The sequence below is a fragment of the Geotrypetes seraphini genome, chromosome 4, assembly GCF_902459505.1.
Source record: "Geotrypetes seraphini chromosome 4, aGeoSer1.1, whole genome shotgun sequence".
NCBI lineage: Eukaryota > Metazoa > Chordata > Amphibia > Gymnophiona > Dermophiidae > Geotrypetes > Geotrypetes seraphini.
Window position 1 is genome coordinate 12,780,027 of NC_047087.1, and position 27,360 is coordinate 12,807,386.

Here is a 27,360-nt window from a genome sequence, read left to right on the forward strand (position 1 = left end):
ATGGGCGACCATCTCTTTCAGGTAACGGAATTCATTTACCACTTTCACCTAGGTTTTTGTACTCTTCTAATGTTAAGGCTCTTTTGCAACAAACAAAAGCACAATTGCAGGATTGGATGATCTCCCTCTTTCGCTATTAGGATGCATTGCCTTGTGGTGATCTTTCCTAAGTGGCTGTATGTACTTCACATTCTGCCTTTAAGACTACAGAAGCCTAGACCAACTATTGGCTCGCTTCTGCTAGAACTGTAGGAAACCCAAACTTAGATTTGCATATTTGGTGGGTAACTGGCAGCAAGTGGGCTGGGGATCCCTCACTTTGGCAGATATAACTTGGCTTGTTTGCTGCGCCACTTGAAGGATTGGCTGCTTACTTAAGAGCAACACAAGCCTTATATGCTCCATAATCGATTTATTCCTCCTTGCATGTGCCTCGCAAGTCTCTTCCTTTGGGTTTCCGGCATAGTGTTTCATTGCATTTATTGAGGTGGCATGGCAACATTTAGTCCATTCTTTGGGGGGCTGACCCAGCCATCACAGATCAATTACCTATTCGGGGGAACCTAGCGTTTAAATCTGGGAGGGAGAACATCACTTTTGAATGGTGGGAACGGTCAAGGTTGACTTTGGTAGAACATTTTTGGAGGCGTTTGGGCAATGGCTGCCTCTTCGGCGTCTTCAGGAAGTGCTGGGGTCTACCTTTGCTTATTATCAGATTAAATACTATATTGCATTGTTACCACGGGATTCTCTTAGTGGGGGTACTGGGAGGTAAGTGAGGGTTTTTTTGCTGGCATGGTGGATTTTGATTATTCTATTTTGTCTCTCCATAAAGCTTTGTTCCCTCTGAATCGCTGCTCTGACTTGTTGATTATTAAATAGAATTGGGAGAAAGACCTTCATTTGGACCTGGGTGCTTGGGATATTCTGGGGAATGTTAGAGGTATTCCCAGACTGGTGGTTGGTGCAGGGCTATGGGAATGTTATTTTCGGATTCTTTACCAGGCCTATTTTTTGCAGAACCAACTATTTAAAGTAGGTGTTATTGATACTATGCCTATCGTATTAAATGTGGTGGGGAGCCCAATATGCAGTCTCATTCTTTTTGGAGCTACAGGCATATTCAAAAGTTCTGGTTGCTTATTATGAACTATCTAGGTAAATTATTGGGCTGTGCAGTCATGGGTACAGTTGAACAACTTTTATTGGATGTTCCTGGGACTTTTTGGGGAGGGGGGCCTTGATGTGTCATAAGGTGTGTCTCCTGGCTCGTAAGAGTATATTGCAGACCTGGATCTTGTCGGAACTGCCTTCCTATTGGCAAGGGAGGAGTCAGGTTCACACCCTGGTACTCTGGGAAGCCTGAGCTGTAGAAGGATATTCTAAGAGACAGAAGCAATTTTTGTTTACTGGGAGAGCATTTCTTGACTCCTTGAACCACAGGGGCCGAAGCCTCACATTGAACACATTGTAGTGGTAGGGCTGGCGCTGGCCTGGGGAAGGGGACACCTCTTGGTACTGGCAGTTCCTAATTTTATTTTTAGTTCATATGGTGGGAAGGGGGGGAATTAGTTTTGTAGGCTATAAGAATCAAAGCCTCTAGACTTGATCTCTTTTGTGTTTTGATTGAGTTGTTTGAGGGGGGGAGGGTTGGTAGAAGAGGTACCTAACCTGTACTCATTGATAGAACCATGATGGCAAATAAAAGTCAAATGGCCCATCTAGTCTGCCCATCCACAGTAACCATTATCTCTTTCTCTCTCTGAGAGATCCTATGCCTTCTTGAATTCAGACACAACTTCCATCTCCACCACTTCTTCCGGAAGATTGTTCCACGCATCTACTACCCTTTCTGTGAAAAATATTTCATTTGATTACTCTGGAGCCTATCACCTCTTAATTTCATCCTATGCCCTCTCATCCCAAAGCTTCCTTTCAATTGAAAGAGACTCAACGAATGAGCATTTACAAAACGTAGGTATTTAAACGGTCTATCATATAATAATAACTTTATTTTTCTATACCGCCATAATCTTGCGACTTCTAGGCGGTTCACAATGAAGAAAAGCTGTACAGACAGCGAATTACAGAGTATAGGTTGATGAGAGAACATTGGACAATCAGTGATAGTACAAGGTGAGTTACAGGGTCAGTGAATTACAAGGTTCACAATAAGTAACACTATACAATCAGCGGAATTCAGAGCGGAAGTAGATAAGAGAACATTGTGCGGTCAATGAATTAAAAGGTGCAAGACGGAATAGATGAAAAAGATAACATAGGATGTTGATAAGAATTTACTTGTTTCCATGATACATTAACGATGATCGGGCACCAGCGGGAAACTGGTAACGATTGTGGTGAGGACGATTATGGCAGATGAAGATTAACGGGCTCCTATTATGGTGAAAGAAGAACTTCGGATGGGAGGAAGCTCTGATTTTAGGGGTAAAGTCTGGCTAGGGTATGAATTTCTTAAACAAGGTGGTTTTTAATTCTTTCCTAAAGACACTGTATGTCTCTCTAGCGGCATCAGTGAAGTAGCCTAGCCAAGTTTGCTGTCTACCGGCTTGGAACTTGAATGTTCTTTCAAAAAAGGTATGATATCTACAGCCTGTGATATTCGGGTAAGTAAGTAAATATCTCCCCTCTCCCATCTTTCCTCTAAAGTATACATATTGAGATTATTAAATCTGTCCCTATACACCTTATGATGAAGATCACACACCATTTTAGTAGCCTTCCTTTGGACCAACTCCATCCTTTTTATATCTTTTTGAAGATGCGATCTCCAGCACTGTACACAATATTCTAATTGAGGTCTCACCAGTCTTATACAGGGGCATCAATACCTCCTTTTTCCTACTGTCATACCTCTTCCTATGCACTCGAGCATCCTTCTAGCTCTCGTAGTCACCTTTTCAACCTGTTTGGTCACCTTAAGATCATCACAATCACACCCAAGTCCCGCTCTTCTGTCATGCACAAAAGTTCTTCACCCCCTATACTGTACCTCTCCCTTGGGTCTTTACAGCCCAAATGCATCACCTTGCATTTCTTAGCATTAAATTTTAGCTGCCATATTTCAGACCATTCTTCAAGCTTCACCAGGTCTTTCTTCATGTTATTCACACCATCCAGGATGTCTATTCTATAGCAGATTTTGGTATCATCTGCAAACAGGCAAATCTTACCTGATAGCGCTTCAGCAATATCACTTATAAAAAATGATAAAAAGAACAGGCCCAAGAACAGAACCTTGAGGCACACCACTGGTAACATCCCTTTCCTCAGAGTGATCTCTACTGACCACTACCCTCTGTCGTCTTCCACTCAACCAGTTCTTGACCCAACCTGTCACTTTGGGGCCCATCCTAATCTGTGTGGTACACTGTCAAAGGCTTTGCTAAAATCTAAATACACCACATCTAGTGCACTCCCTCCATCCAATTCTCTGGTCACCCACTCAAAGAAATTGATCAGATTTATCTGACAAGACCTACCTCTAGTGAATCCATGTTGTGTCTGGTCCTGTAATTGTTATTGAGAAAGACAAGGGGAAAGCAACTGCTTGCTCTGTATTGGTAGCATGGAATATTGCTACACCTTGGGTTTTGGCCAGGTACTAGTGACCTGGATTGGCCACCGTGAGAACAGGCTACTGGACTTGATGAACCATTGGTCTGATCCAGTAAGGCTATTCTTATGTAATCTACCGGATTCCATAAACTTCTTTGATCAGGAACTTGTTCAGTGCCCTTAGGTCTGGGTTGGGGGTCTCCCTATCTTTTTGAGCACAAGGAAATATTTGGAATAGAATTCCTTCCCCTCTACTCTGGGTCAGGGCCGGATTAAAGGGTAGGCCCAGGAGGCCTGGAATTGCCAGGGGCACCCCAGGACCGGCGTTAGGGAGGAGCAAACAGGGCATCTGCCCTGGGCCCAACAGATCCAGGGGGCCACGCACTCCAAACTTCTTTGTTAATCTCGTAAGTTGTCCTTTTCAGAGGGGCCCTGACATAGCAGCTGTTCTCAAAAGCTGCCGGCGGCTGCCCCAAAGCTTTCCCTCTGGCGCGATCTGCCCTGTCAGAAACGGGAAGTTGCAAGAGGGAAAACTTCGGGGTAGCTGACGGCAGCTTGTGAGAACAGTTGCCGTGTCGGGGCCCCTCTGAAAAGGACAATTTTGGCTGCAGGGGAGAAGTGATCTCTTGCCTTGCCTCCTCCCCCATACTGTTCAGTTTTCCCTCCCCTGCTGGCCAGAACTCCCCATCTTTCCCCCTTCTCAGCTGTATTGGCAGGCAGGGCCGGCGTTAGGGGGGAAGCAAGGAGAGCAGCTGCCCTGGGTCCTTACCTTCTGTTTTGTGCTGCGATTGTAGTCTGCTTTCCTGATGCGGCGGCCCACAAATCTTCCCGTCCGACATCAATTCTGATGTTGGAGAGGAAGTTCCGGGCCAACCAGGCAGGGATTGGCTGGCCCAGAACTTCCTCTCCGAAGTCAGAATTGACGTCGGGCGGGAAGGCTTGTGGGCCCGTCGCATTGGGGAAGCGAGAAATTAATGGCGGTCGGTGGCTTAGTGTAATCAGCAGCAGCAGCAGCGGTGGCTGCAGCGGAGAAATAGAACGAAAGAAAGGGTAGGGGCAGGAAGAAAAAAAACCTGAAAGAAAGGAAGGGGCAGGGAGAGAGAATGAAAGAAAGAGGGGGCAGAGAGAGAAAGAAAGAAAGGGAGGGGGCATGGAGGAAGAAAAAGTTTAAAGTTGGAGAAGGGAATGGAGTGTGTTGGGTGGCGGGGGCAGGCAGGGAGAGAGGAAGAAAAAGTTGGAATCATGGAGGGACAGAGAGAGATGTTGGTTGGGATGAGGTCTGGAGGAGAGGAAGCATGCAGAAGGAAGAAAGAAAGGATGCACAGTCAGAAGGAAGTGCAACCAGAGACTCATGAAATCACCAGACAACAAAGGTAGGAAAAATTATTTTATTTTCAATAGTGATCAAAATATCAGTTTTTCAAATTTACATCTGCTATACAGTGGTACCTTGGATTACGAGCATAATCCGTTCTAGGAGCATGCTTGTAATCCAAAATGCTCGTTTATCAAAGCGAGTTTCCCCATAGGGAATAATGGAAACTCGCTTTGATGCGTTCCCCCCCCCCCCCGAAAACCGGCATTGCTCCCCTCGAAAGCCCCCCCCTGCGATCGTGGCAGGGGGGTGCCCAATCGTGTCGGGGGGTCGGATTGTGGCGGGGGGGGGGGTCAGATCGTGGCGGGGGGGTGCCGGTTCGAGGCAGGGGGGGTGCCGGATTGCGGGGGGGGGGGTGCTCGTAAATCGAGCCATGCTCAGTTTCTGAGGCACCGATTTTGCAAATGTTTTGCTTGTCTTGCAAAACACTCGCAAACCGGTGCACTCGTAAACCGAGGTACCACTGTATTTATATTTTGCAGAGTATTAGAGGGTTATGTGTCATTGTTTCTGTGGTGTTTCACTGTATGCAGTTTGGCTTCTTGGCGGTTCAATTTAACCTTTATCTACATATTTCTATTTTTAGTTTGTGATTACTTATTCCATACTGGGTGAGGGTGTATCTGTGTTCTGTGTGTATGAAAGACGTGGTTTTCTGTTAGCGTTTACTAGCCTTGTTTGGCGAAATGCATCAGGCATGGTTCTTGGGAGCACCTTGAATAAACCTGATTTGAATCTCCTTATTGTCTGCCGATCTTTTGTTTCATGATGGATTCTTTGGTGGACTGCTTGGCTTGTTGTTTCATTACAAGTTAACATACATGGAGTGGAACGTACTAGAGGAATTACAGATTTGGTTGTTTATACATACATATGGGTTATAGTTGGTCGACATAGATGAGGCAGTTGAGAGGCGTAAACTTGGTTATTAATATAGACTTATATTTTGGATAGTATTACTGCTTTACAATATATTTGAACACTTTTATATACGTATGGAAAGGGTTCAGAGTTAAAGTCCTGGGTAAGTAGATGGAAAGGGAAGGAAGGGGAATTTGTTCAGAGATGTTTGGGGGAGGCATAGAAGAAAAACTGTGCACTAGTATGCTAATCTTTGTTTGTTTTGAATTTAAAGAAGAAAGAAATACAAGTGGAAATAAAGAAGTAAAGAAGAAAACAGTTAAATGGGGCGGGGCAAGACCAGGGGGGGCCCAGTGTACTTGTGTGCCTAGGGGCCCTCGAAGAATTAATCCTGCCCTGGGTGACATGAATTCAACCACGCAGGCTTATAGAAGTACTTGTGTTGAGAGAGTGTAGTACCTAAGATATTCAGGACAGAATTCTCCCCCCCCCCCTTTTACAAAACGACAAAAGCAATTTTAGTGCAGGCCAGCGTGCTGAATGCTCTGCGCTGCTCCCAACACTCATAGGAATGCATTCAGCATGCCGGCCTGCGTTAAAAACCACTTTTGTGGTTTTGTAAAAGGAAGGGGGGTTAGTTTTGTATTTCAACAAGATTGCACATTATGTGCCTCTGCTTTGGGAAAGGAAACTACATTATTTTTGGGACAAAGAATATGAATTTACCAAGATGTGACTGGGTGCTTCTTTTTTTTCTTTGATACCCTTGTAAGTGCTTGGTAAATTATTCTGTGGTACGTTCTACAGCAGGGGTCCCCAAAGTCCCTCCTTGAGGGCCGAATCCAGTCGGGTTTTCAGGATTTCCCCAATGAATATTGGGCAGGATGGACCTCTGATCTGACCCAGTGAAGGCAAATTCTTATGTTCTTATTTTATTAATATGCATTGAAAGCAGTGCATGCACATAGATCTCATGCATATTCATTGGGGGAATCCTGAAAACCCGACTGGATTGCGGCCCTCGAGGAAGGACTTTGAGGACCCCTGTTCTACAGGGTGGGCCAAAAGTAGGTATACAGTATTTATTATTTATTTTACAGACAGGTATCATGAATGACATATGTGTGAAGTTTTTCTAGCAGTTACATCGTTTTGCTTTTACTCGATTACCATTTGGTAGTGTATTCTATCTTATTCAATAACTGTACAATAAAAAGATATAAGAACATAAGCATTTGCCTCCGCCGGGTCAGACCAAAGGTCCATCCCGCCCAGCGGTCCACTCCCGCGGCGGCCCTTCAGGTCTATCACCTGTGCTGTGGTCCCTGACTATTCCTATAACCTACCTCAACTCCTATCTGTACCCCTCAACCCCCTTATCGTCTAGGAACCTATCCAAACCTTCTTTGAAGCCCTGTAACGTGCTCTGTCCTATCACGGCCTCCGGAAGCGCGTTCCACGTGTCCACCACCCTCTGGGTAAAAAAGAACTTCCTAGCGTTTGTTCTTTTAATTTCTCCGAGTGCCCCCTTGTACTTGTGGTTCCCCACAGTCTTAAGAATCTGTCCCTATCTACCTTTTCTATGCCCTTCAGGATTTTGAAGGTTTCTATCATGTCTCCTCCAAGTCTCCGCTTTTTGAGGGAGAATAGCCCCAGTACCTACTTTTGGTCCATCTTGTATGTTCTTTAACCCAGAACAACTGCATTGTTTTTGGGATATAACTCTACTATTCAATTTTTTTCAGCCCTCTCCGGTTGTGGACTAAATGTTACTGGATATTAGCTTTAAAATGATTTCTACTTAGATTTCTTTCAAATGTTTCCTTATCAATCTCTAGTAAGAATTATTACCTTTACGAGATTATAGTTGTTGAGCCCCTTTGTCAGACTTAAATATAAAAGAAATAAGCAAGGTTCCACTCCAGAACAGCCGGCCACATCTTTCGAGCGGGAGTCAGGCTCTGCACGCGCTGGACCTCTCCTGTCCCTCCTCAGCACCTACCGACCGCAAATGCGGAGAGGAGGAGGAGCCGGGAAGGAAGGCACGAGAAAGGGGGCGGGGCCGGTAAGCTCGTTGTCTTTTTTTCCGTTGCGGCGGTTAGAGCCGCGTCGCGTGGCAGGAATGCGCGCGGGCTGCGCGAAGAAGACTTTCCGTGGCTCGCGCGCGAAGAAGCCTTTCCGCGGCTCGCGAGCCGCCCGACCGAGGTCCAGGGGCGGCGTGACGTCACACGCTTTACGACGCGTGTCGGGAGCAGGTGCAGGCTTTACGGCTCCTCTCCCCTCCACACAGACGACGGAGATGACGGGCCGCGCGCGGGAAGAGAGCAGCCGGAAAACGCGGAGCATCCCGCCGCTGCTGGGTCCTGGCGGCAGGGGGGAGTCGGGCTTTTCGCCTTCCCTGCTGGGTCCTGGCGGCAGGGGGGAGTCGGGCTTTTCGCCTTCCCTGCTCGGTCCTGGCGGCAGAGGGGAGTCGGGCTTTTCGCCTTCCCTGCTCGGTCCTGGCCCCTGCGGCAGAGGGGAGTCGACGTACCCGCCGTCCTTGCTCGGGCCCGGCGGCAGAGGCGAGTCGGCCTACCCGCCGTCCTTGCTCGGGCCCGGCGGCAGAGGGGAGGCCACGTACCCGCCGTCCTTGCTCGGGCCCGGCGGCAGAGGGGAGATGGGCTTCCCGCGCCGGGCGAATGAAGGCGCCCAGGTATCGGGGGCTACCGGTCCCTGGAGCGCATCCTGGCAGGGGGATGGGTGGGGGTGGGACGAGTCCCGAGCCGCCGGTGGGCAGCAGCAGCAGCAGGCCCTTCTGCCCACGCCCCCGGGGCGGGGCCTAGTCCACCTGGGGGAGCGCTTCCCGGCCTCGGAGCAGGAGCTCCAGTACCTCTACAGCCTCATTCAGCGAGAAGCAGAAAAGAGGGGCTCCCCCTGGGTGGCAGGGCTGTGCCTGGCGGTGAAGAACATCTCGACGGCGGCCGAGGAACAGCCGGGCTGGCCGACAGTCTCCCTCCAGCAAGGAGAGTATGAAGAGCGGCCGGCACCTTTGCCAACCGTTGCTCCTTCCGAGGGTGAGCTGCTAGAGGCGGGGGAGAACTGCGGCTCTGGGGCGTGTGGGATCCCCCGCCCCCCCACCGCAAACCTCCCAGAAGTAGACTTGAAACACGCCCATCTGTAGCATCCACTATAGGCTAAGGCTCTTTACACCTGCCTTGTGAGCTCATAGGGCATTATGGTTATAGAAACATGAACTATATAAGGTATACCACTCTGAATAGGAGGTGTATCAACAGTATTCTATATCATAACTGTTAACCCTTTCAGGACCATAAGGATCGTAGGCCAATTTTTGTGGTTTTGACGACATTTTTATGGTAAAAAGGGCTTGCAGATGCCAAAAAATTGATTTTTTTTGTGAAATATCATTATTTTATTTTTTTTAAATCAAACTTCTGGCTTATGGACAGTGTGGCAAGTGAATCTTCTCGTCAATCTGGCATTGACGCTAATGAATGAATGTCGGAACCAGTTTGTTTACATAAAGGCAGTATCATATGGAATCCGTACATATCAAATTTAGAACTGTAGACTATCCCAATCAAAATTTATAGGATTTTAAAGTTATGGGACAAATATGTCCCTTGGTCCTGAAAGGGTTAAACATTCAGGAAAAAAGCCTCAGTCTTATCATAGCGTAGTGTTTTCTACTCCATGCTCCAGTCATCGGCAAAAAACATGAAAATTATACTAGTTATACTGAATCCTTCCTTAATTTTTTATCAAATGTTTTGTTTAAACTTTCTATAATAATTTAAATTATTTAGTAACTTAATTCTAAAATCTGTCTTATAAATACATTCCTCCCTTGGTTAGAAAAATAATTGACAGCAGTCCATAGGAAAACAATGCTTTGCCCTTGCCATCGGCCCTGAAGCAGTGAACTAAGATTTAACATTCACGAAATGCTGGCCACGTCGGCAGTCTACAGGCATCGCATTGCATAAGGCATCATGCAGACATTAGACAACTAACAACGGAAAATGTTGAGATAAGTGTTTCAGCTGTCAATTATTTTTCTAACCAAGGGAGGAATGTATTTATAAGATAGATTTTAGAATTAAGTTACTAAATAAATTATTATAAAAAGTTTAAACAAAAAATTTGATAAAAAATTAAGGAAGGATTCAGTATAACTAGTATAATTTTCAGGTTTTTTGCCGATGACTGGAGCATGGAGCAGAAAACATTACACCGACTGTTCGGTCTATGATAAGACTGTGCGTAGGCTCCAGTTCTGAGGCTTTTTTCCTGAATGTTTAACATTTATGATATAGAATACTGTTGACACACCACCTATTCAGAGTGGTATACGTTATATAGTTTAGTACAGTGTGTATTTGGGCCACTTAGGGTGATAATATTTTAGGTTTATAGAAACATGAAGGCAGATAAAGGCCAAATGGCCCATCTGTAGCATACACGATTTTCTCATTTTCCTATGAGATCCCACCTGCCTGTCCCATACTTTCTTGAATTCAGACGGTCATTGTCTCCACCACCTCCACCAGGAGATTATTCATGCATCTACCACCCTTTTTGTAAAAAAGTATTTCTTTAGATTACTCCTGAGCCTATCACCTCTTAACTTCATCCTATGCCCTCTCTGGAGTTTCTTTCAGTTGAGAGACACACCTAATGCTTATTTATGCCACATAGCTATTTGAACTTATCTCCCCTCTCCTGCCTCTTCTCTAAAGTATACATATTAAGATCTTTGAGTCTGCTCCCATATGCCTTATTATGTAGACCACTGACCATTCTAGTAGCCCTTCTGGCCAGCAACCCTCTCCCCCCCCCAAACCACCGTGGCCAAGTTCTACCTTTTCAAATTATACAAAATTGAAGGACTTTATTTGTGGTTGGGATGACCCAGGGTTGTTATCAGTCAGGACTTACTGAACACCTGGGATCTATGTAAGCATCCTTTTGAAGACTCTGGTGGCTTCAGTCTGGTGGGAATGGTAGATGGGGATATGCAATGTTTTAACACCACCAAGAAAGTTAAGGTTTAGCATCACAGCTGAGTCAGAGAATGCTCTAAAGGAAGGAAGCCCATATGTTAACTTGCAGGCCAACTGATTGTCCTTCTCTGGAAAAGGCATTTCTGCTGAATGTTGTGAGAATTACTTCCTGGTTATTTGCATACCCCAGGGGGCAGGAGGGTAAGGGCACTACATATTTCTATAGTGCTAACTTGATGTACGCAGTGTTGTACCCATTATAAGCAAGTACTTTGTCCCTAGTGGGCAGTGGAGTGTTAAGTGACTTGCCCTGGCAGAGGGGAGCTGTAGTGGGAATAGAATCCAGTTCCCTATGATAAAAGTCCACTGCACTAGCAAGTTTGGTAGTTTTGAGCCTAGATCAGAGCATTTTCATAATTCTATTTGGATCAGATTGCCTATGTTGGCATCCTTGGATCTGCCCAGCTACCTTCAGAGAACTGTGTGGTGGAAGTCTACATCGTAGACTTCTCTGAGTTAATTAAGGGTGAGAACAGTCTTAAATTCTTAATTTATTTTTTTTTTGCCATCCACAGGAGTGCTTGAGCAGATCCGCATAGTGTGGATAGCTGGACACTCTGCTGTCGCCTGTGCAAGCAGAAGAGCATGCAACAGCCCCTACGGACAACATCTTGGTCTGGCAGCAAATGGAGTCCAGGTGCTCTGGATGGACAAACAAGGGGTGCGTTCAGATGAGTTGCTCCCAGCCCTGTTAAGGCAAGCTGAGGTCCAACCCTGTCCTGATGCCCTAGTGATCCATTTGGGAAGCAATGACTTTGAACAGATTAGTGGCATACGACTGATCAAATGTATTAAGAAGGATCTTGTCTTTATGATGACAGCCTATCCCAATACAAAAATTATCTGGTCAGACATCCTTCCTAATAGACGAAGGAGACATGAAAAGTGTTTGGACAGGAGTAGAAAGAAAATTAACAAGCAAATAAGCGACTTTGTCAGGAGCCTTGGTGGCATACAGATCCGACATGATTTTTTCTTAGCTGAGAGTGCCAGCCTTTACAGACATGATGGTATTCAGTTGTCTGACATTGGGAATGACCTGTTCAATATGATGTTGCAAGGAGCAATTAAATCAGCATTTGGGATTGTGTAAACACAGCTGTAGTTGTTTTTGGGGATCAAGGGGCATATAGGAGCCACTGCCCTAGGACTGTGGCAGAGTACCTGAGCCATTAGTTTTGGAAATTAACTGGGCCTTGTTATATGGCACTGGTACCTGAAGGACTTGGACCCAGAGTCATGTGGCATGAGACTGGCAGTGGGGGTCACATCAGTTGCTGGCTGGCAGGAGGGCTGAGGGCGTGGCTGTGAAGTGATCCCCAGATGCTGCCAGGTGACCATGGTGTGTGCTGGGATAAAGGCTGTACCTAAATGGAAGATGGGTCTGTCTGACCTAGCTAGTTTTAGGGCAGGTCCAAAGAAGATGAAGCAAGTGGCTAGACTGGTTCAGAACTGTGCAGATGAAATTTGTAAAAAAAAATTTTTGAATAAAGCTGCGGCCCTGTTATGTTCATTTGTATCTTATTATGGTGTTTGCCTTATTGGGATAGGGTTGGAGGGGGGAAGTTGTAATTGCTGCCAAAATTATGAAATGACTTTGAGGTAAACTTGGGTAAGGAGCAGAGTTCACATTCTGATAAAGAACAACCATGTTGTAGACATGTTTCAGGCTTAGTTCGGTACTTAATAGCAGGGCTGTGGAGTCGGTACATCAAAACTTTGACTCCTAGTGATATTAGGCTTTAAATTTTTTGTCTAGTAGGGTGACATAAGAGTATAATTTATGGTAAACTTAATTTTTTATTTTTAATCTGGAATCTGAATTGGTACAATTTTTTGACTCCGACTTCATCCAAAATTGCTTAAGAATCAGCTCTACCTATCAGCCCTTCTTTTAGGGTTGCTTGTGGCAGATTTTTCTAATGCACACAAACAAAAGGGACTTATTGGTACATTTCTGGGTAGAGTTTCATTTATACATGTTTTGCAACACATTTTGAATTTTTTTTTTTTTTTTTTTAAAGTTAGGTCATCAATTTCTGCTAAATAAGGTCTAGGCAGGGCTTTATAACAAACTTGCATGTATTATGCAAGCAGTGGAAGTCATACCTGTATATAGTTTTGTTTAATGTTACTGTTGGTTTCTTTGACTGAATAATGAGAAGGTCTGAAGTGCAAGAAATGTACAACACAATTATCTATCTCTATTCAGGGCATATCGTGTAAGGTAGCCCCTCATCCATAGTACTTCAGAGGATATAGCAGCAGGTTTTAGTTACTGTTTGACTTCTAAATGCGTGGAAAAAATTGCATGAATTGAACAATTTGAGCTACCTCTTGCCATTTCAACACTTGAATAAGGCTTGTTAAAATTTAGTGGCTCAGTATTGAACCCAGGATGGTTCTCCTTTATTTCTTTTTAAATGCTAGCTGTTGGCTTTCCTGTACATGGATTGGATACCAGGTGTACAGGCAGTTCCCTGGGTTAAGAACGAGTTCTGTTTTGTTAAACCGTTTTTAAGTTGAATTTGTATGTAATTCGAATCCTGTACAGTCTATAAAAACATGGAACCTAAACATACTACTGGGCAGGGCTCTGGGTTTCTGGCCCAGAAATATCTAAGAGAAAGCTCCATTTTAAATAATTTATGCAGCATGTATGGTTGGGCAGACTGGATGGACCACTCGGGTCTTTATCTGCCGTCATTTACAATGTTAGTCCTCAAAATAAAGCACTGTACTTTTAAATAAATAGAAAGAAAAGATAGGCCTTGAACCGCAAGGTAAAGGCGGAATAGAAATCACTAATGTAATGTTTACACTTATTTTTGTTCATCAATCCCACCGTTCCCTCTCCAACATTTCTCCCTTTCATCTCTTCCTTGTGCCCAATATATGTCCCACCACCACATCCAACATTTCTCCCTTTCATTTCTTCCCTGTGCCCAATATATGTCCCACCACCACATCCAACATTTCTCCCTTTCATCTCTTCCTTGTGCCCAATATATGTCCCACCACCACATCCAACATTTCTCCCTTTCATCTCTTCCCTGTGCCCAATATATGTCCCACCACCACATCCAACATTTCTCCCTTTCATCTCTTCCCTGTGCCCAATATATGTCCCACCATTCTTCCATCCTGTGTCCCAAGTTCATTCTCCCCCTCCCTCACTCCATTCTGTGTCCCAAGTTCATGCTCCCTTCCCTCACTCCATTCTGTGTCCCAAGTTCATGCACCCTCCTTTCTTCCATCCTTTGTTCGAAGTTTGTGTCCCAACACGAACCAGCTTCTCCCTTTCATGTCCCAACGTGCCCCTCATCATCCCCCTCCGTTCCACATCTCAAATTTGTGCCCCCCATGTTCACTACTTCTGGCCGACTCCCTCCTCTCAGCCGCACCTCTGTTGGCAAATCCATGATCGGTGGCTACTGCAAATGGTCCACTGACTCAGAAGCCTTTCCTCTTATGCAGACGTCAAAGGGAAGGCTTCTGGGTCAGCGGACCACGTGCAGCAGCCGCCCATCATGGCTTTGCCAACTGAAGTGCGACTGAGAGGAAGTAAATGCAGGAGGCACAAATTTAGGATGTGGCATGACGAGGGGTGCGTTGGGACACAAAAGGGAGCAGTATCGCATTGGGACAGGAAGGGAGGAAGAAGGGGTGCGTTAGCAGAGAGAGTACTCTGGTTTGTAAGTACAAGTTCGACGTAAGTCGAGCATTCTTAAACCGGGAGCCACCTGTATTATTCAACTACTGAGAATTATCCAGGTATCGGTGATATTCAGCTGCAATACCCAGTTACCTGGTTAATTGACAGCCTTTTGTCTGATGCACACACAGCTGTGTTTGGTTAGGGGTAAAAAGTGATTTGACTGGCTTTTTTCAACGGCAAGGTGATCAGTTTTCAGAACTGGATCTGTAGATTATGGGCTTTAGATTCTTGATATACTGCCTAAAAAAATTGACTTTTCCCTCAATCAGCAAGGTCATATACTAAAGTTGCATAACACTTTTCTGACTTAAACTCCTAAGAGTAGGTATTTAAGATAACTTATCAGATATTATGTGTGCTATGAACTAAAGTATCATTATGTAATATGTAAAAATGCTTGTACCACAGAAAAGTGGTAGGTATATGAAGAATCTAATAAACATAATTCATGCCAACAATACACATTACATATTTCCATGTTATGCAGTGCATTAATGTGATTATTACAGCACATGTATTGATGTTGGTCTGTATGTGTACAGTATACAGCAGTAGGCTTTTCAAAAGAAACTAGTTCTTTTCCTAGGATTTAAGAAACATTGGGTACACTAGTCAGCCTATGCCAGTTGGAGATTAGGTGCTGACTGCCATAGGTAGAATTTGACCCAGATATTCAAGGCTAGGCCTTATGTAGGTACTAGCACTAAATATGTCTTGCCTGGCTGCAGGTTGTTATCCAGGTGCTGGCTAATTCACATTGTTACCTGGATAAAGTTAGAGCAGCCTTTTTGCTGTCTTTATCTGTGCACTTAACCCGGTAAGCAGATTAAAATTACCATTAACTGGATAAATAATACTCTGCTCTTGAAGCAGTGTGGTACATAACCAGATAGTATGGCAGTCTACCTGGACTTTTTTAGTTGCACTGTCTGGTTATTTGCTGCTGAAAATCTTGGGATCTGTAGAATATCAACCCCATCTTTCAGTAGCAGGTTGTCCCTTTTCTTTCTGTGGATTCTTAATATGGTACAGTAGGGTTGTCCAGAAACTGCAAATTTTTTTCCCATGAATTTGATTGTGCTTGATCAGAAAATAATTTTTTAAAGCACATCCTGGGATCCTTCAAAGCCACTGATTACACAAAACTCTTTTTCTTGAAATCTGCTATTTTTGCTTAATGGAGCAAATATCTTGGTATTTTAGCTATAATTTTGTTTTCACATTCAGCAATGATACCTTGATAAAGAGACATTTTGTGCAAAAAAAAAATCTAGCAATATTTTATTAAATGAACCTTCACTATCTGCCCTTTTTGTGGAAAATAATCAAAATTTAACATACATCACCAATAGCTAAATAAGTACACTTTGGTATAGTCATCTACCAATGGTGTTCCAAACACTCAAACATTCAATGTCTTTCCGAAATAGAATAAAGCCTGCAATGCTGTTCAACTCCTTGCAACAGGACCTCAGTGAGACTACATTGGATCTGCTAAGACTTAATCTAACAATAATTCCAATGCAATAGTATGTCATTCTGGACAAGTGTTATCTCCCCATGGCTGTGAACCATACGCAGAAGGAATCCACTCTGGATTTTTTTCTGTGATCTCACTTCACTGGGAGCTCTACTGCCACCTGCAGTGTTTCCCTTCTTCTGTGTCTAGGAGTGCTCATAGAATTCCTATGAGCAGTGGAGCAGAGTCGGAGCATTTAGCTTTCCAGGACACAGTAGGAAATTTTACCATGGCTTAGTAAAAAAAAAAAGAGGGGGGTATATCACTTTCCCAGTGCAAAAGGTGAGACATTCTAGACACGTGGGTTATCTTGCAATGGCTGTGTCATATGTAGAAGGAATTCACTCTGGATTTTTTTTTCTGTGACTCTTCTCTACATCACTGGGAACTCTAGTGCAACCTGTAGTTTTTCCCTTTTACACGTGTGCCTGAAGAAGTGTTTCTGTTCTGCTCTCCCCTTTTTCTTTTATTTGGTGTTTGTTCCCTTTTTCGGGATTTCTTTGTGCTCAGAGTGATTCTTAAGCGCTGCCTGGGCTAAGAACACACAGACTGACATAGGATACCTGTTAGCCAGCCTGTATTGGTTTCTTAGGAGATTGGAGCCATCCCTGCATTTTTTTCTACTGCCAAACAGAGGTTCGAGCGCAGGCTGTTAGGCATATCTAGGAGACTTGGCGTTGTCTTGCAGGGTGCTGTATGCATATTTTTTTTGTCTCCACCCTTTACTGAGCACATCCCTCGATCCACGAGGGTGGAGGTATGGTCAGACACCGTGCCTGATTGGCAGCCAGATCAGTGTTGAAGAGGCATTCCCAGCATGAGGCAGTGATTCTCTGATTCCAGCTACTTTGAGATGCTGAAGCACACTGCAGCACATTTCCAGCACAGGTCACAGTGAGTAAGGCTGTCATAGTAGGTGAGGTGGATTGGAGGGGGTGTCTGAATTTGGAAGTTTTGAAGGTTTCTGCATGTCCTGTGTTCCCCCATCTACAAAATTCTAAAAATGTCATTTTTGTGATGCTATATGTGAAAAAATTACTATTATGGCGCAAATTGCTTAACTCTTGCCATCTTGGAATTTTAGTGATCTTTTTTTTCATTAGCTCCTTGCATTTCCAAAATTTCCAATTTTTGCCTCAAAACTTGGGATGGAATCCTTGGGCTCTTCTATTGTAAATTATTGCCAGGATTGTGCAAATGTAGCGCCTCAACAGCAACCTTGTGGTGCAGTTGGGAGGGGCAGCAGCACTAAGCTTAGCCTCTCCCTTGACTTGAGTAGGGTCAAAATGCTCGGCTAGCCCTTTGGGGCGGCCTTCTTTCTGTTTAGGGCTCGGCAGGGCTGAAGGTTCCATGCGTCAGGATGTGAACCTTTCGCAGCTCAAGAAAGTAAGGTGCAGTCATCAAAGTCTCTTGCGCATTCCCACTCACTGCAGCCTTGGCTGACGTTAATGCTTTGGGTGCAGTCAGCCGCTGTTCAGGGACTGGCTGACCCCAACCTGGGGATACTGATATTGACCAGATTAAGGACTCCTTGTTTTCCGGTTCTGCGCTTCCCGTGACTGGGGATCCGTGGCTATATGCCAGATCATCTGAGCCCTCGGAGGCTTTAGAACCTGGGGACGATCTCACAGTTCTGCATTTGTTTAAATCTGCAGCTTTGCCTACTCTCATCTCAGAGTCTATGCAGGAGTTGATCTTAATCACTCAGCTGGCTACGTCCACTTCTTCTTTGGCTATGTGGTATGTGGTCGCAGTCTACTGCTTTTCCCTGGAATCCTGATATGAGCATTCTATTCTTGGAGCAATGGGTATCTCCAGAAGGTGCTCTCAGGGTAATGAGAGCCACGTCTTATTAGTATTCTATGTTTTGGGAGTGCCAGCAGCTTCTTGGCCAGCCTAAAGTGGATTCTTTTTGTTGACGCAGATGACTAAGCACATCTCCCTTCCCAGTGAGGGTGGTGTGGTGCTTAATAATAATAACAGTTTATATACCGCAGGACCCTGAAGTTCTATGCGGTTTACAATGATTAAAGATGTTACAGATTGAGTGGAATAAATAAAGTAAAGACTTAGTGATTAACAGTTCTAGGGATCGTTTGTTGAGGACTAAGATTGCATAGGTTGGTTTCCTAAGTATTTCAGGAACAGATGTGTTTTTAGGAGTTTCCTGAATTCTCTATAAGTAGTAGGCACGAGTAATTGTTCTAGAACTTTACCCCATAGTGCTGCTTGATGTGAGAAGATGTTGATGATGACTTTTAAATTTACAACCTCTAACCGGTGGAGAAACAAAGTTTGGGTGTGTTGGTTGTGAAAGAGAAAAGGTCTGTTAGATATTTTGGGGCTAAGCCATAAAGTACCTTGAAGCAAACACAACCAAACTTGAATTTCACACATGCCTCCATTGGCAGCCAGTGTAGAAGTCAATAGGAAGGTGTCACGTGATCAAACTTCTTCAGTCCACAAAGTAGTCTAACCGCTGCATTTTGTACCAGTTGCAATCGTCGCATATTCTTCTGGGGGAGTGCCAAGTAAGCGATGTTACAATAATCGAGTTGACTCAGTATAAGGGATTGTACCAGAATTCGAAATGATGAGGCATCGAAGTAAGCTCTGGACCGAAGCTTCCAGAGGGTGAGAGATTTTTCTAATCAAGGAGTCTACCTGCTGGACCGTCGGGTGGATGTGGTCCTCAGATGTCTCTTTGAGGAAGTGGCTTTGGGCATAAAGGCTGCCTCAATGGCATCCTTTGTCACGCGCACTTGTCTATCCTGGTACGCACTCTGGCGAGTGAGGCTGTAGAGCATAATATAACATAAAAATCAATTTCTAGATTTATTACCTTTGAGTCCTATGCAGTTTACACAAGATTAGCTAGGAATAAACAATAAATGAGTTAGAAACAAGGACCCAAGAACTTTGAGAGTAAGTAAGTCTTAAGTTGTCTCCTAAAGTGTAGATAAGATACAGACATTAGTAAAAAAAGATTTCAGCTTCTTATCCCAGATAGCAGCCTGATATGAAAGCATCTGATCATATCTTTTTAATTTACAGCCTTTTGCCAATGGAAAAGTCAGAAGGGCCTTAGCACTTCGAGAGAATTTTAAAGAAGTAAAACAAAATAATTCTATCAAGTAAGAAGAAGCATCACCAGCTAGAACTTTATAATACAGTACTGTATATACAACCCAACTTGAAAATAACCTGTGTCTCCACTGGCAACCAATGCAATTATCTATAAAATTGAGATACATGATCAAATTTTTTTCAAGCCATAAATCAATCTCACTGCAGAATTTTGGATAATTTTTAGTCTTGACAGATTTTTCTTAGTTTCAACCAAATAGACTATATTACAGTAGTCCAATTGGCTCAGCACCGACTGTACCGGCAATTTAAAGGCTGAGAAATCAAAATAAGCTCTGAGAGTGCGTAGTTTCCAAAGAATATGAAATCCTTTACAAACCACCTGAGATCAATAATGACCCCCCAAATCTTGACGGTAGAGTGAATTGGGTACTCAATAGAAGTTTAGGTAATATCTTTTTTTCATTAATTTGTTTGTCTAAATTCTAACATCCATCCCTCAATTACTTGTTGATATTAACAACAGTGGAAGGACAGGGTATTATGATGGTAATATCATCTGCATAGGTAAATAGCTTGAAACCAAGACTACTCAATTTAGTGCCTAAAGATGAAAGGTACACATTGAACAACTTGGCTGGCCCAGACTTTCTCTCCAACGTCAGAATTGACCGATGGGGAGGCGGCTTGTAGGCCGGTGATGTGCAGTCGCACACGCCTGGCCCTTCCTTGCCTGGAGTTGCAGCTGGGGATGATTGAATGGAGTTGTTGGGTGGCAGCAGCGGGGAGAGATCACAGGTGACGGTGTTTTTACATAGCATAATCTCTCAGCGATCGATGTATTGGGTGCCCCTGATCTAGGGTCTTTATCGACACGGCAGCTGGCCAAGTTTATCTTCCAGAGGCACGCAAATAGAAGCTGTGCTCTTAGATTCGTGCCTTCGGAGCAAAGCAGCTCCATCTGCATGAGACTCTCTCCAGGTTCTGGGGTCCATGGTGGCCTCTGTGGATATCTCTTGGGCAAGGGTGCTTATGTGTCCTTTTCAACATGTGTTGCTCTCACTTGGGGCTCCGCAGATGGCAGCGTTGCAAGTAGCTCTTTGTTGGTCTCTAGAGGCTTGGGTCAGCTTGATTTGGCTCCTTCCACAGTCCCTTTCCAGGGACATGCAGCTGCGGATTGCATCTTTGGGTGGTTGTTGTGACAGATGCTATGGCAACTGTCATCCCATTTAAAGGTGTAGGATGTCTTCTCTAAGGCAATGGTCAATCAACCGCTTGAAGTGGCAGGCCATTTGCTTGGCTCTGGTGAAATTTTAAACAGCTCTGGAAGGCCCTGTTGTTCAAGTCTTCTATGACTATTTATTTATTCAATTTTTTAGCCCGTCCTCCCAAAGGAGCCCAGAACGGGTTACAAAGTACATCCATAATCATCCAGACAGAACAGAGATGACATAATTTACATAAATTACAATATAGATATGACAATAAAACATATGCACTAAGTAGCATCTAGTGAGATTAGGTGGCGTAGGTGTTTTGACTGAGTGGCATTTCTGGGTGAATGACTTTTAAGGCGCTGGGTTTGTAAAGAGGAAGGTTTTCACGGCCTTCCTGAAGTTCCAGAGTCCGTCTAGTGATATGACAGATAGGGGGGATTGTGTGTCAAAGTTTGGATATGAAATGTGAGTAGGAGCGTTTGTGGGCTGTTTCAGTTTTGAGGGCGCGGCCAGGAGGTATGGTCAGTTTTTCTCCTTGGGACCTCAGTGGTCGCTTTGGGAAGTAGATTTGTAGTTTAGTTTTCATGTGGTACAGAATCATTTCATGGAAGGTTTTGAAAGCGAGGTCTAGGGTCTTGAAAATGCAGCATTTTTGAATGGGCAGCCAGTGCATGGAAGCTAATGCAAGGGTAACATGGTTGCGGATGCCTAGGTTTTTCATAAGGCGGATTGCAGCGTTTTGCACCCTTTGGAGGCGGGAGAGAGTTTTGGTATTCAGGCCTACTAGTAGAGTGTTACAATAGTCTACACCGGATAGTACAAAAGCATAGAATTATTGGGCAAATTTGGGTTCTGAAGTATACAGGTATGGTTTTTAGCTGGCAGAGGTAGTAGAAGGAGGATGATACTAGTTTGGATAAGTGATCTATCATTGATAAGTTAGAGTCAAGAGTTACTCCTAGGCTGCGGATGTTGTCTTTGGTGTAAGGGTGTTTGTGGCCCAGGAAAAGGACGGATGGAGGTATACGCATAGATCTGTGTGGATCCAGAGAAGTTCTGTCTTGGATTCATTTAACTATAACAGCAACAGCAGTGGTGTTTGTTGCTCTCCAGAGAGAATGCAAGAGTGCTTCTCTGACTATAGCAGCCCGCCTGCTCTTTCTATGGGCAGTGCGGTCATCTCCAGGGCCATTCGGAAACACATTTGGCGGGAGTCACCAATGTTCAAGCAGAATTCCTCAGTAGTTAGTCCTTGGATCCGGGCGATTGGGCAGCAGCGTTTCTAGCCATTGTGTGGTACTAGGGTTAGTCTCTCTGACCTAATAGCAGCAACAAAACACTCAAAAGCTATCCAATTGTTCAGTCAAAGATTGGAGCCCGGACACAAAGACCTAGATGCACTGGTATAGCTGTAGCTGCAGGGAGTTCTACTGTATGCGTTTCCTCCCTGGCCTATGATAGGTGGGGGTTCTTCGCCGACTTGTGACTCTTCAGGGATGGGTCATTCTGGTGGCTCTAGATGGGCCTCGCAGACTGTGTTACGCAGATCTGATGTGTCTTCTCGTAGTTCGAGGCCTTCAGTTGGGCTGTTCCAAACCTCCTTGGTATGGAGGATCCAGATTAGAGAATGACACGGGGACAAATTTTTCCCCATGGGAACACATTTTCCCGTCTCATCCCAGCGAGGTCTCCTTTCTCTGCCCCATTCCTGAAAGCTCTGTCCTCATCTGCACAAACTTCAAAACACTTTAAAATCGTAAGTATTCGAGGCTTGTGAGGTTAAGGTAGAGCTTACAGGAATGGGATGGGAACAGGGCAGGGAAATTGGCAAGGGAACAAATTTTTCCCCATCCCTACAGGAACTCATTCACTAATCCCAATTTGCTTTGTTCTTATGGCGTGAAGTTTTAGAGCACAAAGGACACATTGTTGGAGTCCTCTACTCTTCCAAAATCTAAGAAGTCGACTTCTGTGTCTGCCTATGGTAAGGTGTGGAAGACTCCATCATTGATGTGACCAGGATAGTGTGGAGCCGTATTCTGCTCCTGTTTCAGTAGTGCTGATATTTCTCCCACCGGGCCTTGATAAGAGCCTCACTATGGCTTCTCTTTGGGTCCCACTCGCATGGTCAGATTTCTGAAAGGTGCTCTTTGCATTGGACCACCAATTAAATCACCATCCCCTTCTTGGGACCTTAACTTGGTTTTCTCTGGCCTCTCAAAGGTTCCATTTGACACACCCTTCTCTCTTGGATCTCACGCTACCCGGCAGTTTTTCTGGTCGTCCTTAAGTCAACGAGATGTGTCTCGAACTCCAGGCTCTGTCTTGTGGAGAGCCTTTCCTGCAGATCTCAGAGATAGGAGTCTCTCCACATAGTGCCTTCATTCCTGCCGAAACTGGTGTCAGCATTCCATGACTCTCGTCCTGTCCTTCCTGCGCCTGCCTAGGCTGTCATTTTGTTTATGCTTATCCAAATTTGTTTCTTGGATGCCAGCCAACCCTTTTGGGCCTTGAAGAATTCTGTAAGTTTGTTCACAGCGCATGCAGGGGTACTTCTGAGCTCCTTTGATGCTGTGGTTGGCTATTAGCTGTTTGTTATTCTAATGTTCCTTTTTGAGCAGAAAGTTGATTCTTGGGAACGTTCCCATTGGTCACGTTCTGTGTTGGAGCTCTTGATGTTTGGGTACTATCTACAGGTAGTACTAGAGCTCCCATTGGAGAGTCCCAAAATAAATCTGGAGTGGATTCCTTCTGCACATGGCACGTGGCCATTGGGAGATAACCCACATGTCTAGAATGAATTACCTATCAACTGGAAAAGATATCAAGGTAAGGATATAATCTCTCAATAACAGTGTTTCTGAACTTCTTCAAGCCATGTACTCCCTAAGTCAACAAATATCAACAGAGTATGACTGCCCAAGCTCCACCCCAGACCCCACCTCCATAATAGTACTATTTGTAATGCCATTTCTTCCATTCATTTTTATATACAAGCAATATAATCTTAATGTATTAACAATACATAATGGTAACCACAAAATTAAACTACATAAAGCGTACTGTGCAGAGAAAATTTTAATTAACATTTATATAATATTTTTTCAAAGGTATCAAGCAGATTACTTTAAAATATGTAATGTCAGCTCAGTAACTGCTACAGAAAAATACAATAAATATAAATAAAATCTTTTCCAGAGAAGGGAAAATGGTAAAACTAGAGGGCATGATGAGGTTGCAGGGAAGAAGACTTAAGAGTAATGTTAGGAAATTTTTTCATGGAGAGTGTGGTGGAAGCCCGGCATGCGCTTCCAAGGAAGGTAGTGAAGAAGAAAACGGTGATGAAATTCAAAAAAGCGTGGGATAAACACAGATGATCTATAATTAGAAAACAGATGGTATAAATTAAAGAACTAAAGCTGGTATTGTACTAGAGAATGATGGGGACAAATTTTTCCCCATCCCTGTGAGGTCTTTTCCTGTCCCTGCCCTATTCCTGCAAGCTCCATCCTCATCTGCACAAGCCTTAAACATGAGCATCACTAAGTGCTTTTTGCTTTCTTTATTTGGTACTTTGAAGGAAGTTCAGCATTTGTGAGCTTTCTTGAAACTGCTTTTTGAACTGTCTACACACTTATGAAAATGTGGAATAATTCCTCCCTGTAACAATATACTAGTCTGCAGGAGTATAAGAGAACTGTTCTATGATGCTGTGAATAATAAATTTAAGTGAAGTTTTTCTCAACCAATGAAGCACAACTGAGGTTTTTCTCCACTTTTTTCTTTTCTCTGTATGCTTCCTATGATTTGATTTTGAGTATTTTGGATAGGGATAACACTGTTCCCGCTAAGCTGCGCTGGCCTGCGCTCGCGCACAAAATAATACATCGCAGCACACAAGTTTCTCTTCACAGCGCACACACGCGTCGCAAAGGTAAGGGGAGGTAAGGTAAGGGGACGCATTGGGGGGATTGCACTTCCCCACAATTGCCATGCTTCGGTTCCTCTTCTTCCTTCCTTCCTCCCCCCCCGCGGGACCCTGCGGCACCATCAACTCTTACTCCCTCTAATGTCGGCCCTGCAGCTCCAGACTTCCTCGCACCTTCTCCCCTCCCCCTTTGGATCGCTATTATTTTAAATGTTATAGCCGCGGAGCTGTATCCATCAGTGGAGATGTCTAACCTCGGCCTGCCCCGGAACTCTTACTGCAACAGTGACTTCCTGTTCCTGCCTAGACGGGCGGCTGCTGCAGTAAGAGTTCCGGGGCAGGCCGAGGTTAGACATCTCCACTGATGGATACAGCTCCGCGGCTATAACAGCTCCTGCAGCTCTGCACTTCCCCACAATTGCCATGCTTCGGTTCCTCTTCTTCCTTCCTTCCTCCCCCCCCCCCCCCCCCCGCGGGACCCTGCGGCACCATCAACTCTTACTCCCTCTAATGTCGGCCCTGCAGCTCCAGACTTCCTCGCACCTTCTCCCCTCCCCCTTTGGATCGCTATTATTTTAAATGTTATAGCCGCGGAGCTGTATCCATCAGTGGAGATGTCTAACCTCGGCCTGCCCCGGAACTCTTACTGCAGCAGCCGCCCGTCTAGGCAGGAACAGGAAGTCACTGTTGCAGTAAGAGTTCCGGGGCAGGCCGAGGTTAGACATCTCCACTGATGGATACAGCTCCGCGGCTATAACATTTAAAATAATAGCGATCCAAAGGGGGAGGGGAGAAGGTGCGAGGAAGTCTGGAGCTGCAGGGCCGACATTAGAGGGAGTAAGAGTTGATGGTGCCGCAGGGTCCCGCGGGGGGGGGGGGGGGGGAAGGAAGGAAGAAGAGGAACCGAAGCATGGCAATTGTGGGGAAGTGCAGAGCTGCAGGGAAGAGGGTTGCGGTACCCAGCTGGAGGGAGAAGGAAGATGAGGGAGGGAATTAAAGGAGATGCCAGGGCTTGGAGCGTAGGAGGAAGGTATGCCAGTCTAAGGGAAAAGGAAGGGGGAGATGTGAGAGCATGGAGGGGGAGCGAAAGATGGAAGAAAAGGAAAGGAGAGAGATGCCAGAGAATCAGGGAAGGGGAGATACCAGACTATGAGGAGAGGTGTGGGAGAGGGAAGGCGAGGAGAGAGATGCCAGACCAATGGGGTGAAAGGAGAGATGGAAGGGGGAGGCATACAGTTTCTGGAAGGGGCATAGAAGGAGAGAAGATGCCATATAGGGGAAGAGAGACGGCAGACAGTGGATGGAAGGAAGAGAGTTACAAGAAGATGAGGAAAGGAGAAACCACAGAAGACAAAGGTAGAAAAAAATTTCTATTTATTTATTGCTTTAGGAGACATGTGTCACTGTTTCTGTGAAGCATTGTATGCAGAGTCCAGCTTCTTGCTGGTTCAATTTAACCTTTGTCTATGTATTTTTATTTTATCCCCCCTTTTACAAAACTGTGAAGCGTTTTTAGCACCAGCCTTGGTGGTAGCAGCTCTGATGCTCAGAATTTTATGAGCATCAGAGCTGTTACCTCCGTAGCTAAAATCCACACTACAGTTTTGTAAAAGAGGGAGGGGTTAGTTTGTGATTACATATTCCTTACTAGGCGAAGGTGTTTTCTGTGTTCTGTGTGTTTTCTGTTAGGATTGACGGTGTAGGATTGATCTGTGCTGGTCTGGCTTGTTTAGTTTTACAATGGGTGTATTGATGTACTGCTCACTGCAATATGTAAGATGCTGCCTTTTCCTAGGTACTCATGTGTGACGTGTGGTTTGTTACTAAAAATCATGTTTTTCTTACAGATGGGGGGGGTGCCAAAAAATGATGGGCCCCGGATGTTACATATGCTAGGTACGCCACTGTATGTAAAGATACCAGAAAGCTGGCGTAGCAAAAACTTCTAAGTTTTGAGTATTTAACCCTCCCACAATCTCACGGGCACTCGTTTCAAGTTTATTGAGATTTTGATTTAAACGCAATATCAAATATTTTCAATGCGTATAACAAAAATAAATTTGGGGAAATAAATAAAACCATTTGAACCAGTGTTCCCGCTAAGCTGCGCTGGCGCACAAAATATTACATCGCAGCGCACACGTTTCTCGTCACAGCGCACAATCGGAAGAGGCGTACGGCAGATGGCAGGGCGGCGAGAGGAGAATCGGGCGAGTTGGCTCATAACTTGCTGGCGCCCGATATTTTTGGCTCACGGTGAAAAAAGTTTGCTCACAACACCCGCCCGCTTAGAGGGAACACTGGATAACAGTTATATATTAAAAAGTTGGCTTTCCTAGAGGTTTTCTGTAGAGTGTTATTGTTTGTAGCCCATTCTCACAGTGGCCAATCTAGGTCACTAGGACCTGGCCAAAACCCAAAGAGTAGCAACATTCCATTTTTGATCCTATCTTTTTTAGATTACTGGTGCAGTCATTGGTTCTATCTATATTGGACTACTGCAATATCGTTTATTTGGGTGTACCAAACAAAATTTTGAGAAAATTGAGAATAGTACAGAACACAGCTGTCCGTCTGATATTTGGGCTGAAGAAAAGCGACCATGTTAGTCCCTACTATAGACTGCTGCATTGGCTGCCGATGGAGGCATGAGTAATATTTAAGTTCTCTTGCATTTGTTTTAAGTTGGTTTGGGGATTAACCTCTACCTATCTTTTATCTCACTTCATGCTATACAGCCCTACAAAGATAACCAGAAACTAATTTATTTGCCTATACAAGGATTACTAGTTGTAGATACAAGTCCTTTTTGGTTAGGACTTTTATGTTTCAAGCAAGTAAACAGTAGTCCTGGTTAGGTAATTACATCAATGGAGCAAGGCTGACCTATGGTGCATTTAGGAAAGAAATTAAGACCGTATTGTTTGATAGATTCATTTCCTAAATAAAAATTATATTAATTACAATAAGAGAATTCAAGAGGGGACTTCTGCCCCTTGGGGGTTAAGGATTT

At 44.5% G+C, this 27,360-nt stretch overlaps 2 protein-coding genes across 2 annotated transcripts in view; one reads left to right on the forward strand and one right to left on the reverse strand.

Moving 5' to 3' along the window:
- Window positions 1–27,360, reverse strand: part of JPH3 (junctophilin 3) — a 234,027-nt gene that overhangs the window by 96,778 nt on the left and 109,889 nt on the right. The gene's annotated exons all lie outside the window — the stretch shown is intronic.
- Window positions 7,741–12,402, forward strand: LOC117359248 (translation initiation factor IF-2-like). The gene is made up of 2 exons (XM_033941679.1): window positions 7,741–8,868; window positions 11,394–12,402. Exons 1-2 carry the CDS (start codon window positions 7,827–7,829, stop codon window positions 11,969–11,971), a joined length of 1,620 nt encoding a protein of 539 aa, XP_033797570.1. The 5' UTR covers window positions 7,741–7,826; the 3' UTR covers window positions 11,972–12,402.